This window comes from Salmo salar, chromosome ssa15, assembly GCF_905237065.1.
Source record: "Salmo salar chromosome ssa15, Ssal_v3.1, whole genome shotgun sequence".
NCBI classification, from domain to species: Eukaryota; Metazoa; Chordata; class Actinopteri; order Salmoniformes; family Salmonidae; genus Salmo; species Salmo salar.
In genome coordinates this window covers 24,401,755-24,416,039 of record NC_059456.1, presented here as the reverse complement: position 1 = coordinate 24,416,039, position 14,285 = coordinate 24,401,755, and the positions used below count along the sequence as shown (strand labels likewise).

General features: G+C 44.9%; 1 protein-coding gene across 1 annotated transcript in view; it reads right to left on the bottom strand.

Annotated features, from left to right (window-relative positions):
• LOC106571113 (formin) overlaps positions 1-14,285 on the bottom strand; it is a 50,538-nt gene that overhangs the window by 6,938 nt on the left and 29,315 nt on the right. The window contains exons 11-13 of the mRNA XM_045695570.1: positions 13,495-13,554; positions 13,124-13,244; positions 10,319-10,411 (exon numbers count right to left, since the gene is read on the bottom strand). Of these exons, the coding sequence (XP_045551526.1) occupies positions 10,319-10,411; positions 13,124-13,244; positions 13,495-13,554 (274 nt within the window). The remainder of the gene's footprint in view (positions 1-10,318; positions 10,412-13,123; positions 13,245-13,494; positions 13,555-14,285) is intronic.

The window sequence follows — 14,285 nt, the reverse complement described above, 5'->3', positions numbered from 1 at the left end:
TCTCTCCAGAAGTTCAGTGAGGATCTCTGAATGATCCAATGTTGACCTAAATGACTAATGATGATAAATAGAATCCACCTGTGTGTAATCAAGTCTCCGTATAAATGCACCTGCTCTGTGATAGTCTCAGAGGTCCGTTTAAAGTGCAGAGAGCATCATGAAGAACAAGGAACACACCAGGCAGGTCCGAGATACTGTTGTGGAGAAGTTTAAAGCCGGATTTGGATACAAAAAGATTTCCCAAGCTTTAAACATCCCAAGGAGCACTGTGCAAGCGATAATATTGAAATGGGAGGAGTATCAGACCACTGCAAATCTACAAAGACCCGGCCGTCCCTCTAAACTTTCAGCTCATACAAGGAGAAGACTGATCAGAGATGCAGCCAAGAGGCCCATGATCACAGCTGAGGTGGGAGACTCTGTCCATAGGACAACAATCAGTCGTATACTGCACAAATCTGGCCTTTATGGAAGAGTGGCAAGAAGAAAGCCATTTCTTAAAGATATCCATAAAAAGTGTCGTTTAAAGTTTGCCACTAGCCACCTGGGAGACACACCAAACATGTGGAAGAAGGGGCTCTGGTCAGATGAAACCAAAATTGAACTTTTTGGCAACAATGCAAAATGTTATGTTTGGTGTAAAAGCAACACAGCTCATCACCCTGAACACACCATCCCCACTGTCAAACATGGTGGTGGCAGCATCATGGTTTGGGCCTGCTTTTCTTCAGCAGGGGCAGGGAAGATGGTTAAAATTGATGGGAAGATGGATGGAGCCAAATACAGGACCATTCTGGAAGAAAACCTGATGGAGTCTGCAAAAGACCTGAGACTGGGACGGAGATTTGTCTTCCAACAAGACAATGATCCAAAACATAAAGCAAAATCTACAATGGAATGGTTCACAAATAAACATATCCAGGTGTTAGAATGGCCAAGTCAAAGTCCAGACCTGAATCCAATCGAGAATCTGTGGAAAGAACTGAAAACTGCTGTTCACAAACGCTCTCCATCCAACCTCACTGAGCTCGAGCTGTTTTGCAAGGAGGAATGGGCAAAAATGTCAGTCTCTCGATGTGCAAAACTGATAGAGACATACCCCAAGTGACTTACAGCTGTAATCGCAGCAAAAGGTGGCGCTACAAAGTATCAACTTAAGGGGGCTGAATAATTTTGCACGGCCAATTTTTCAGTTTTTAATTTGTTAAAAAAGTTTGAAATATCCAATAAATTTCGTTCCACTTCATGATTGTGTCCCACTTGTTGTTGATTCTTCACAAAAAATTACAGTTTTATATCTTTATGTTTGAAGCCTGAAATGTAGCAAAAGGTCGAAAAGTTCAAGGGGGCGAATACTTTAGCAAGGCACTGTATATATAGAGAGAAAGAGAGAAATAGAAAGAGAGAAATTAAAAGGGGAGCGAAAGAGATGAAGAGGTATATACAGTTGAAGTCGGAAGTTTACATACACCTAAACCAAATACATTTAAAATTCCTGACATTTAATCCTAGTAAAAATTCCCTGTCTTAGGTCAGTTAGGAGCACCACTTTATTTTAAGAATGTGAAATGTCAAAATAATAGTAGAGAGAATGATTTATTTCAGCTTTTATTTCTTTCATCACATTCCCAGTGGGTCAGAAGTTTACATACACTCAATCAGTATTTGGTAGCATTGCCTTTAAATTGTTTAACCTGTTAGGGCTAGGGGGCAGTATTGACACGGCTGGATAAAAAACGTACCCGATTTAATCTGGTTACTACTCCTGCCCAGTAACTAGAATATGCATATAATTATTGGCTTTGGATAGAAAACACCCTAAAGTTTCTAAAACTGTTTGAATGGTGTCTGTGAGTATAACAGAACTCCTATGGCAGGCCAAAACCTGAGAAGATTTCAAGCAGGAAGTGGCCTGTCTGAGAAGTAGTGTTTCATCTTGGCTCTTTTTATTGAAGACTCAGGATCTGTGCAATAACGTGACACTTCCTACGTCTTCCATAGGGTCTCAGAGCCCGGGAAAAAGTTGAACGACATCGAGGCAGGCTCTGGCTGAAACACTTTATCGCTTTTGGCAAGTGGCCACTCAGAGTACTATGGGCTGAGGCGCGTGCCCGCTTCGACCGAATGCTTTCTTTTCCTTTGTCTGTTTATCTAAACGCAGATTCCCGGTCGGAATATTATCGCTTTTTTAATGAGAAAAATGGCATAAAAATTGATTTTAAACAGCAGTTGACATGCTTCGAAGTACGGTAATGGAATATTTAGAATTCTTTTGTCACGAATTGCGCCATGCTCGTCACCCTTATTTAGCCTTTAGGATAGTGTCTAGAACGCACAAACAAAACACCGCTGTTTGGATATAACGATGGATTATTTTGGACCAAACCAACATTTGTTATTGAAGTAGAAGTCCTGGGAGTGCATTCTGACGAAGACAACAAAGGTAATAACATTTTTCTTATAGTAAATCTGACTTTGGTGAGTGCTAAACTTGCTGGGTGTCTAAATAGCTAGCCCTGTGATGCCGGGCTATCTACTGAGAATATTGCAAAATGTGCTTTCACCGAAAAGCTATTTTAAAATCGGACATATCGAGTGCATAGAGGAGTTCTGTATCTATAATTCTTAAAATATTTGTTATGCTTTTTGTGAATGTTTATCGTGAGTAATTTAGTAAATTCACCGGCAGTGTTCGGTGGGAATGCTAGTCACATGCTAGTCACATGCTAATGTAAAAAGCTGTTTTTTGATATAAATATGAACTTGATTGAACAAAACATGCATGTATTGTATAACATAATGTCCTAGGGTTGTCATCTGATGAAGATCAAAGGTTAGTGCTACATTTAGCTGTGGTTTGGGTTTATGTGACATTATATGCTAGCTTGAAAAATGGGTGTCTGATTATTTCTGGCTGGGTATTCTGCTGACATAATCTAATGTTTTGCTTTCGTTGTAAAGCCTTTTTGAAATCGGACAGTGTGGTTAGATTAACGAGAGTCTTATCTTTAAAATGGTGTAAAATAGTCATTTTTGAAAAATTGAAGTAATAGCATATCTAAGGATTTGAATAACGCGCCACAGGATTCAACTGGCTGTTGAATAGCCCATAGAGGTTAACTTGGGTCAAACGTTTCAGGTAGCCTTCCACAAGCTTCCCACAATAATTTGGGTGAATTTTGGCCCATTCCTCCTGACAGAGCTGGTGTAACTGAGTCAGGTTTGTAGGCCTCCTTGCTCGCACATGCTTTTTCAATTCTGCCCACATATTTTCTATAGCATTGACGTCAGGGCTTTGTGATGGCCATTCCAATACCTTGACTTTGTTGTCCCTAAGCCATTTTGCCACAACTTCGGAAGTATGTTTGGGGTCATTGTCCATTTGGAAGACCCATTTGCGACCAAGCTTTAACTTCCTGACTGATGTCTTGAGATATTGCTTCAATATATCCACATTATTGTCCTCCTCATGATGCCATCTATTTTGTGAAGCGCACCAGTCCCTCCTGCAGCAAAGCACCCCAACAACATGATGCTTCACGGTTGGGAGACGAGGAGCGTCCAGGATTTCACCCTGGAATTCAGAACCCTGGCAGCTGGTGCGGGATGGAATCACAGGGCCCTGATTGACCATTACAGCTGCAGTCTGCGTGAGGACGTCCGTCGGGAGCTGGCCTGCAGAGACACCACCCTCACCTTCGACCAGCTGGTGGATCTGTCCATCTGGCTGGACAACCTGCTGGCTGCTCGCGGACGTCCAGATCGGGGTCTGGTGGTTCCATCCTCCCGCACCCCCTCTCCTAGACCCAGGGAGCCGGGAGAGAGGGTGCACAGGGAGACCGGAGGGGGTTCCCGCTCGTGCACCATTGGTGGCCGCAGAGGTCACACTGCTGGTCGGTGCCGGGTGGGTTCCTCTGGGAATCGAGGTAACAGGCAGGGCGCTCTGGCGCCACCCCAGGTGAGTAGGCACCATTCTCATCCAGAGCCCTCTGTTGCTCATATATTTGTGTCTGTTACTTTTCCAGATTTTTCCCCGTGTTCCCAGCATAAGGCGCTAGTAGATTCAGGCGTGGCTGGGAATTTCATTGATCAAGCTCTTGCTCATAGTTTAGGGATCCCCATTGTACCCGTGAATGTGCCTTTCCCCGTTCCCACCTTAGATAGTCGACCATTAGGGTCAGGGTTAATCAGGGAGGCCACAGCTCCTTTGAGTATGGTGACGCAGGGGGGTCACAAGGAAAAAATTTGTATTTTCCTTATTGACACTCCTGCGTATCCCGTAGTGCTGGGCCTACCTTGGTTAACTAGTCATAACCCCACTTTTTCTTGGTCACAGAGGGCTCTCACGGGGTGGTCGCGAGAGTGCTCAGGTAGGTGTGTAGGGTTTTCCGTTGGTGCTACTACGGTTGAAAGTCCAGACCAGGTTTCCACCATGCGCATTCCCCCTGAATATGCCGATTTGGCTCTCGCCTTCTGTAAAAGGAAAGCGACTCAATTACCACCCCATCGACAGGGGGATTGTGCGATAAATCTCATGGTAGACGCTGCACTTCCCAAGAGTCACGTGTATCCTCTGTCACAGGAGGAGACGGCGGCTATGGAAACATACGGGTTTGCCAATTACTACCGGAGGTTTATCCGGGGTTTTGGTCAGGTAGCTGCTCCCATTACCTCACTGCTGAAGGGGGGTTCGGTGCGTTTGCAGTGGTCGGCTGGGGCAGACAGGGCGTTTAGGAAACTGAAGGCTCTGTTTACCTCGGTTCCTGTGTTGGCTCATCCGGATCCGTCTTTGCAATTCATAGTGGAGGTGGACGCGTCTGAGGCTGGGATAGGAGCTGTGCTCTCTCAGCGCTCGGGTACGCCATCTAAGCTCCGCCCCTGTGCCTTCTTTTCTAAGAAGCTCAGCCCGGCAGAGGGAATCTATGATGTGGGGGACCGGGAGCTGTTGGCTGTCGTCAAGGCTTTGAAGGTATGGAGACATTGGCTTGAGGGGGCTAAACACCCTTTTCTCATCTGGACTGACCACCGCAATCTGGAGTACATCCAGATTGTGTTTACCTCTCTTACAGACCAGGTTCCCAGAACGTTAAGGCATACGCACTGTCCCAGCTGTATGACACAGAGGAGCGGTCCATGGATCCCACTCCCATAATCCCAGCCTCGTGTTTGGTGGCACCGGTAGTATGGGAGCTGGACGCGGACATTGAGCGGGCGTCACGTGCAGAGCCCGCTCCCCCTCAGTGTCTATCTGGGCATCTGTACGTTCTGTCTGCTGTCCACGACCGATTGATCTACTGTGCTCACACGTCACCCTCCTCTGGTTATCCTGGGATTGGGCGGACGATGCGCTGTCTTAGTGGGAGGTACTGGTGGCCCACCTTAGCTAAGGACGTGAGGGTTTATGTTTCCTCCTGCTCAGTGTGCGCCCAGTGCAATGCTCCTAGACACCTACCCAGAGGTAAGTTACAACCCTTACCCGTTCCACAACGGCCGTGGTCGCACTTGTCGGTGGATTTCATAACCGGTCTTCCACCTTCACAAGGTAACACCACGATCCTGGTCATTGTGGATTGTTTTTCTAAGTCCTGTCGTCTCCTCCCTTTGCCCGGTCTCCCTACGGCCCTACAAACGGCGGAGGCTCTGTTTACACACGTCTTTCAGCACTACGGGGTGCCTGAGGATATAGTGTCTGATCGGGGTCCCCAGTTCACTTCTAGGGTCTGGAAGGCGTTCATGGAACGTCTGGGGGTCTCCGTCAGCCTTACCTCGGGTTTTCACCCTAAGAGTAATGGGCAGGTGGAGAGAGTTAACCAGGATGTGGGTAGGTTTCTGAGGTCTTATTGCCAGGACTGGCCGGAGAAGTTGGCGGAGTTTGTGCCCTGGGCAGAGATGGCTCAGATCTCGCTCCGCCACTTCTCCACTAACCTCTGTCCCTTTCAGTGTGTGTTGGGGTATCAGCCGGTTCTGGCTCCTTGGCATCAGAGTCAGACCGAGGCTCCTGCGGTGGACGACTGGTTCCGGAGCGCGGAGGATACCTGGGACGCCGCTCATGTCCGCCTTCAGCGCGCCGTGCGGCACCAGAAAATTGGTGCAGACCATCGCCGCAGTGAGGCCCCGGTGCACTGGAGGACAGGGTCTGGCTCTCGACCAGAAACCTGCCCCTCCGCCTGCCCTGTCGAAAGCTGAGTCCGCGGTTTGTGGGGCCGTTTAAAGTCCTGAGGAGAGTGAACGAGGTATGTTATAGGTTAAAGCTCCCCTCCTATTACCGCATTAACCCCTCGTTCCATGTGTCTCTCCTCAGGCCGGTGGTGGCTGGCCCACTCCAGGAGGCTGAGGTGCGGGAGGTTCCTCCGCCCCCTCTGGACATTGAGGGGGCCCCGGCGTACTCCGTTCGATCCATCCTGGATTCGAGACGTCGGGCGAGGGGTCTTCAGTACCTTGTGGACTGGGAGGGGTACGGTCCGGAGGAGAGATGCTGGGTTCCGGTGGAGGATGTGTTAGATCCTTCCCTGCTGTGAGAGTTCCATCGTCTCCATCCGGATCGGGTGGTGTTCAGCGGTCGACTTCACCGGCCTTCTAGCCATCATTGATCAGTTTCTCATTTTGAGTTTGAGTTTATTTTATTTTTACAGGGACAGTGCACATTAATCAACGTTTCAGTAAAAGTGACGGTTTTAGCCAGCCGGCTAATTTTCAACCGCAGTCCCTGGGCAGGTTATTAAAAACAATTACAATATAGACAATTGAACAGTGAGCACACGCAGAGTAACATAGGACAAGCAAGACATAGCATACAGACAGAGAAACATAGGACAAGCAAGATGTAGCATACAGACAGAGCAACATAGAACAAAAAGCAACAAGGCAAAATCCATAAAAACAAAGTGTTTCCACACCTCACAAGCTACAGACAACATGGAAAGCGGCAATACACAGCTAGGGATTATGTTCACAAGTCTGATTGACCTTTAGCCATGTCTTTATGCATTTTGTGAAAGTGTGATATGTGGTGCAGTTATGTGTGTCTGATGGCAGTGTATTCCAGACATGGGAAGCTCTCACAGAGAAAGCAGATTTACTAAAGGTGCTTTTCCTAAAGGGAACTATACAGTCACCTCTCATGGCAGACCTTGTGGATCTGCTGCCATATGTTTGGGTTTTCTGTTTTACAAAAATACTGAGTGGAGGGGGAGCTAGGCCATTTAGGATCTTGAATACAAGACATGCGTCAGTGTATTGCACAAGATTTTCCCAACTCAGGAGCTCATGCTTTCTGAGGATGTAACAGTGATGATGGCTATTGGGCTTTCTATCGAGCACTTTGAGAGCCTGTTTGTAGACAGACTGAATAGGTTTTAATGTTGTATAGCAAGCTTGGGTCCAACTAGTCAAGCAGTATGTTAAGTGGGGGAGTATCATTGATTTGAAATACAGTTTTGCTACCTCTGTGGTCAAACAATTTCGTATAAATCGGAAATTAGCTAGGTTGAATTTGGTTATTTGAATTACCTTTTTCACATGCTTTTTAAAAGAGAGGTGGTACTTAAAATCAGATACCACCTGGAGCTTCTCACCTGACACATAGACATCTGGCTCAGTAGCATCTGTTGCCCTCTTTGTGAAGAACATGCAAACTGTTTTTTTCACATTGAGATGCAAACACGAGTCACTGAGCCACTTTGTAACCTGGACCATTACAGTAGTGAGTTCTTGTGCAGCTTGTTGTTTGCTCTTTGCATGCACATATATCACTGTATCATCTGCATACATTTGAACTTCAGACCCAGTGCAGACGGAAGGCAGATCATTAATGTACAAGCTGAACAGGAGGGGCCCCAGTATTGACCCTTGGGGCACGCCCACATCATTTTCCAGTGGTCTTGTCTTGTTTTCCTACACACCTGTTTCCAATCCCATCAATTACATGTCGTGTATTTAACCCTCTGTTTCCCCTTATGTCCTTGTCAGTGATTGTTTTTGTTATGTTATGTTACGTGTGTTTTGTATCGGTGTGCCTTGAAATACATCCACAGGTACACCTCCAATTGACTCAAATTATGTCAATTAGCCTATCAGAGGCTTCTAAAGCCATGACATCATTTTCTGGAATTTTCCAAGCTGTTTAAAGGCGCAGTCAACTTAGTGTATGTAAACTTCTGACCCACTGGAATTGTGATACTTTGAATTATAAGAGAAATAATCTGTCTGTAAACAATTGTTGGAAAAATGTCCTAACCGACTTGCCAAAACTATAATTTGTTAACAAGAAATTTGTGGAGTGGTTGAAAAATTAGTTTTAATGACTCCAACCGAAGTGTATGTAAACTTCCAACTTCCATTATATATACTGTATATAGAGAGAGAGAAAGAGAGAGAGAGAAAGAGAGAGAGAGCGAGAAAGAATAGATAGGCGAGGAAAACAAGGATAACCCATGGACACTGGGAGGCATGTTGAGATGCTGGCTTTGTGGACGACCTTTGTACATGAGGCCTACCTGCTGATGAAGAAGGCCTTGTACAATGGAAGTTTAAGAACATAAGAATTTGACTGAAAAAACTATTGTGGAAAGTTGGTTGGTAGTTCAAGGCTAAGAGATGTTCCATGATCTACATGTATCTGAGACAGCTCAAATAGCCTTTTTCATCTCTGTTGTTGTGTCCCTATACTACTAACTACTGTTGTTATGTCACTATACTACTAACTACTGTTGTTGTGTCACTATACTGCTAACTACTGTTGTTATGTCACTATACTACTAACTACTGTTGTTGTGTCACTATACTACTAACTACTGTTGTTGTGTCACTATATTACTAACTACTGTTTTTATGTCACTATACTACTGTTGTTGTGTCACTATACTACTAACTACTGTTTTTATGTCACTATACTACTAACTACTGTTGTTATGTCACTATACTACTAACTACTGTTGTGTTACTATACTACTAACTACTGTTGTGTTACTATACTACTAACTACTGTTTTTATGTCACTATACTACTGTTGTTGTGTCACTATACTACTAACTACTGTTTTTGTGTCACTATACTACTACCTACTGTTTTTGTGTCACTATACTACCAACTACTGTTGTTGTGTCACTATACTACTAACTACTGGGGACTACTGTTGTTATGTCACTATACTACTAACTACTGTTGTTTTGTCACTATACTACTAACTACTGTTGTTTTGTCACTATACTACTAACTACTGTTGTTTTGTCACTATACTACTAACTACTGTTGTTATGGCACAATACTACTAACTACTGTTGTTGTGTCACTATACTACTAACTATTGCTGTTGTGTCACTATACTACTGTTGTTGTGTCACTATACTACTAACTACTGTTGTTGTGTCACTATACTACTAACTACTGTTGTTGTGTCACTATATTACTAACTACTGTTGTTATGTCACTATACTACTAACTACTGTTGTTGTGTCACTATACTACTAACTACTGTTGTTGTGTCACTATATTACTAACTACTGTTGTTGTGTCACTACACTACTAACTACTGTTGTTGTGTCACTATATTACTAACTACTGTTGTTGTGTCACTACACTACTAACTACTGTTGTTATGTCACTACACTACTACCTACTGTTGTCATGTCACTATACTACTAACTACTGTTGTTATGTCACTATACTACTAACTACTGTTGTCATGTCACTATACTACTAACTACTGGGGACTAATGTTGTTATGTCACTATACTACTCACTACTGGGGACTACTGTTGTTATGTCACTATACTACTAACTACTGTTGCCATGTCACTATACTACTAACTACTGGGGACTACTGTTGTTATGTCACTATACTACTAACTACCTGGGACTACTGTTGTTATGTCACTATACTACTAACTACTGTTGTCATGTCACTATACTACTAACTACTGGGGACTACTGTTGTTATGTCACTATACTACTAACTACTGTTGTTATGTCACTATACTACCAACTACTGTTGTTATGTCACTATACTACTAACTACTGGGGACTACTGTTGTTATGTCACTATACTACTAACTTCTGGGGACTACTGTTGTCATGTCACTATACTACTAACTACTGTTGTTATGTCACTATACTACTAACTACTGGGGACTACTGTTGTTATGTCACTATACTACTAACTACTGGGGACTATGTCACTATACGTCACTATACTACTAACTACTGGGGACTACTGTTGTTATGTCACTATACTACTACCTACTGTTGTTATGTCACTATACTACTAACTACTGGGGACTACTGTTGTCCTCATTACTGCCCAGTGCTATAGGCTACTCACCAATCAGAATGAACGCCTCCATCTTGTCCTTAAACGGCTGGAGGTGTTCTTCTGGAGAGCTGGAACATACCTTCTGAACACCTTTCTCACACACTGGAAAAACATATATTGTTAGACTTCTCTCGTACACTTTATCCAAATAAACAAATAGAGACATACGGACAGACCGAGAGGTAGCTTCAGTCAGCTCCAACTGTACCAGAGGGGAAGGTTATCGTTATGGTTCCCCTTTTTGATAACAACTGTTTAGATGCACCGATGAACATACAGCTGGCGGCAGCCGATATCTCTCTCTCTCTCTGTGGCTCCTAGACCTGTCCCTGTTCTGTTTGTTCCCTCTGGCTCACTGTTCGTCCAATCAGGGCATCACAGGAGAGCCAGAGGAGCCAGTCTCCAGGTCCAGTCATAATACAGCCTGCTGGGAGTCACAGTAACACACCCCCTCCCTCCTGCCCCCCACGCCACGCTCCATCATCACCACCCAGATAAAATTACAAAGAATACTGTTTTCATTGAGGATTTGTGTAAACTGTGGAGGCGGGTATCTTCATTGTGGCGAGTCTTTCTTTGCTTTGTTTGTTTTTCTCTCTTTTGTGCTGGAGAGGAGTTTGTTCTTGTCAGACTTGAAGAGGGTAATTCCGTCTCAGGTAAACAGAGGCCACATGCCTACTTGACATTAAAAGTGTACTGTAACTACGGTGTAGTAGTGAAGCAACTGTTTGACGCAGCAAAACCAACGTAGCCTCTTCACACAGCCAACGTGGCAAAGTGAGACTAAATCAAACCCACTTTTTGAGTTGTGTTTTTGGGTGATTTGTTTCAGGTTACAATTCTTCTGTGATAGGGCAGTCCCTCTTAGAGCTCTTCACCTGTGTGACCAATCAGTGCTGCCACAAAGATGTGATTTCCTTCCTGACAATGGAACAGCTTTGATTCTACAACCTAGGGATTTGACATGCTCGGTAAGGGTTGTTATGACACTTAATGGAAACTCCTTCAGGAAAATATAACAACTACATTCAAAATGTATTTTGCATGGGCAGACACCCACGCAAAGTGAGTCATTCGTTTGCTACGGCAGTTCATATTTCCCAGCATAATGCTCTGGGATAAACGCCACCACCAAAACCACTGTCCAACAACAATACAAGAAGGTGGAGAAGAGAGTAACACACACACACACACACACACACACACAAACAAACACAAACACACTAACCGAAGAAAAACAAAAGCACGGTTCAATCCAGGCATGAGGGAGGTTCAAACAGCAGAACAAAAGGATCCTGAGATAGATGGAGAGATGTCACGGTGGTTGAGCATCTCACTGATAAGACCTAGTCGTGTTGAGAGGCTGAGAAAGGAATCTGGGACACACATCTGGGGGCCACAGGGGATGCCGTGTGATACGGAGAAGCAGGGTAGAATAGCGCATCTCTGCAGAGCCCCAAACAGAAGATAAGGGGTGTGCGTAGGGTGTTCCGTGTGTGAGCGTGCGTGTGTGTGAGTAGGGCAGTCCGATTGGGTTGATAAGGAGTACCCCCCTCAGATTACATACGGACAGAGCAGCAATGTGAAGCTGTTCAGCTGGCAACATACAGTACAATCACACAAAGACACTCAGGAGCAGGAGGAGGAGGAGGATGAGGGGTAGGAAGAGGAGGAGGAAGAAGAGCAGGATGAGCAAGATGAGGAGGAGGAAGAGGAGCAGGAGGAGGAGGAATATCAGGAGGAGGAGCAGGAAGAGGAGATGGAGGAGCAGGAGGAAGAGGAGCAGGATGAGGAGCAGGAGAATTAGGAGGATGAGGAGCAGGAGGAGAATTAGGAGGATGAGGAGCAGAAGGAGCAGGAGGAGGAGGAGGCACAACACAGAGACAGATCTGATGGGCAGGATAAGAGCTGTATCTGAAAGGCGCCAGAGCAGTATCACAGAGACTCCAAGAGAGACTCCAAGAAGTCTCCACACGACACACATGCAGACTTGCACGTGTGTTCACACACGCATGCACATAAACAGTAACCTAAGAAATATCAAAGCACACACACAATGGCAGAGAGAGTGAGCCATTGTCCTCAGGGCGACCATAGTTGGGGCTGATTGGCTGGCATATGGGCACACTTAAAGACATTCCAGGATGACTGAGGTGGAATAAAAGAGAGGAGGAGGAGAGGAACTCTTTTGTTCTGAAGCTGGGTGGACTGTGGAGGAGAGGAACTCTTTTGTTCTGAAGCTGGGTGGACTGTGGAGGAGAGGAACTCTTTTGTTCTGAAGCTGGGTGGACTGTGGAGGAGAGGAACTCTTTTGTTCTGAAGCTGGGTGGACTGTGAGTAAGTCAAAGATGGTACTTTAGCATTAAAACATGTTTTTTTTAAACGGCTGCTGTGGCCAGTAATGTCTGACGGGAAACCACCCTTATTGCTGTGTGAATGAATGGATGAATGAATGAATGAATGAGGCCTGGTGAGAACAGAACACTGCCAGACTGACTGAGTCTGAGGTTGCGGCTGTTCGGAATCTGAAGCAGCACTAACTACAGAGATAGAGTTACAGAGGCTGAAGGAGGCTCTCAAACACTAACACATAACACACTAACCTCAGAGTAACACCATTCCATTCACATAAATACAAAAAACATGCTGTCACACTTTTCAATCAGTTATTCAAGTGGGTATTGTGATGCCTAAAAGACCTCTCACCATTGGTGGTGGATCAGGTGAGTTTCTCTCTTACAATAGTGAGTTGAATGCCAGGAAAAGGGCTATATCATCCAATCAATAATGAATAATGTATTATGATTCCACCACCTGTCAGGTCCCGTCTCAGCTGCCTCAGCTCCTTGGTGATGTCTTCAAACTTGACCTGGGCTGACAGGAACACATCCTGTGGCTCGGGGAGAGGGAAGACACATTTCTCTGTCCCAGCGTTCTGGAGGGAAACAACAACAACATCAACAACAACATCAGTGACAACAACGTTGATCAACATTCGAGAATGGAAGCAAAAAAGCTAAACCAGAAATCTACCAAACCACCATAGACCAACCAAACCACCATAGACCAACCAAACCACCATAGACCAACCAAACCACCATAGACCAACCAAACCACCATAGACCAACCAAACCACCATAGACCAACTTTGTGTAAAAACGTTCATCACAATAAAGTGACATTACCTCATCCAGGTTGCGGAGATAGTATGATACCACGTAGTCGATCAGACTGATTCGATTGTCCTGAAAAGAGCAAAGACACGACACATCAAAACGACATCAAACAGAATGTTAAAAAACACAACGCACATAATCAAAAGAAAGATCACTGCAAACGAACTCCACATTTGTCTGTCTTCTGCCTCAGGTAGCCTAGTGGTTAGAGCAGGTAGCCTAGTGGTTAGAGTAGGTAGCCTAGTGGTTAGAGTAGGTAGCCTAGTGGTTAGAGCAGGTAGCCTAGTGGTTAGAGCAGGTAGCCTAGTGGTTAGAGCAGGTAGCCTAGTGGTTAGAGCAGGTAGCCTAGTGGTTAGAGCAGGTAGCCTAGTGTTTAGAACAGGTAGCCTAGCGGTTAGAGCAGGTAGCCTAGTGTTTAACTGCCTCGGTTAGAGCAGGTAGCCTAGTGGTTAGAGCAGGTAGCCTAGTGGTTAGAGCAGGTAGCCTAGCGTTTAGAGCAGGTAGCCTAGCGGTTAGAGCAGGTAAGATAGTGGTGAGAGTGTTGGGCCAGTAACTGAAAGGTCCCTGAGCTGACAAAGGAAAAATCCCTGAGCTGACAAAGGAAAAAATCTGTAGTTCTGCCCCTGAACAAGGCAGTTAACCCACTGTTCCTAGGCCGTCATTGTAAATAAGAATTTGTTCTTAACTGGCTTGCCTAGTTAAATGAAGGTAAAATAAAAAATGATGGTACTGGAGAGGATGTATACAAGACGAACTAATAATTAAACCTTGGTATGTGTGTATACTGGGTTACAATGTAC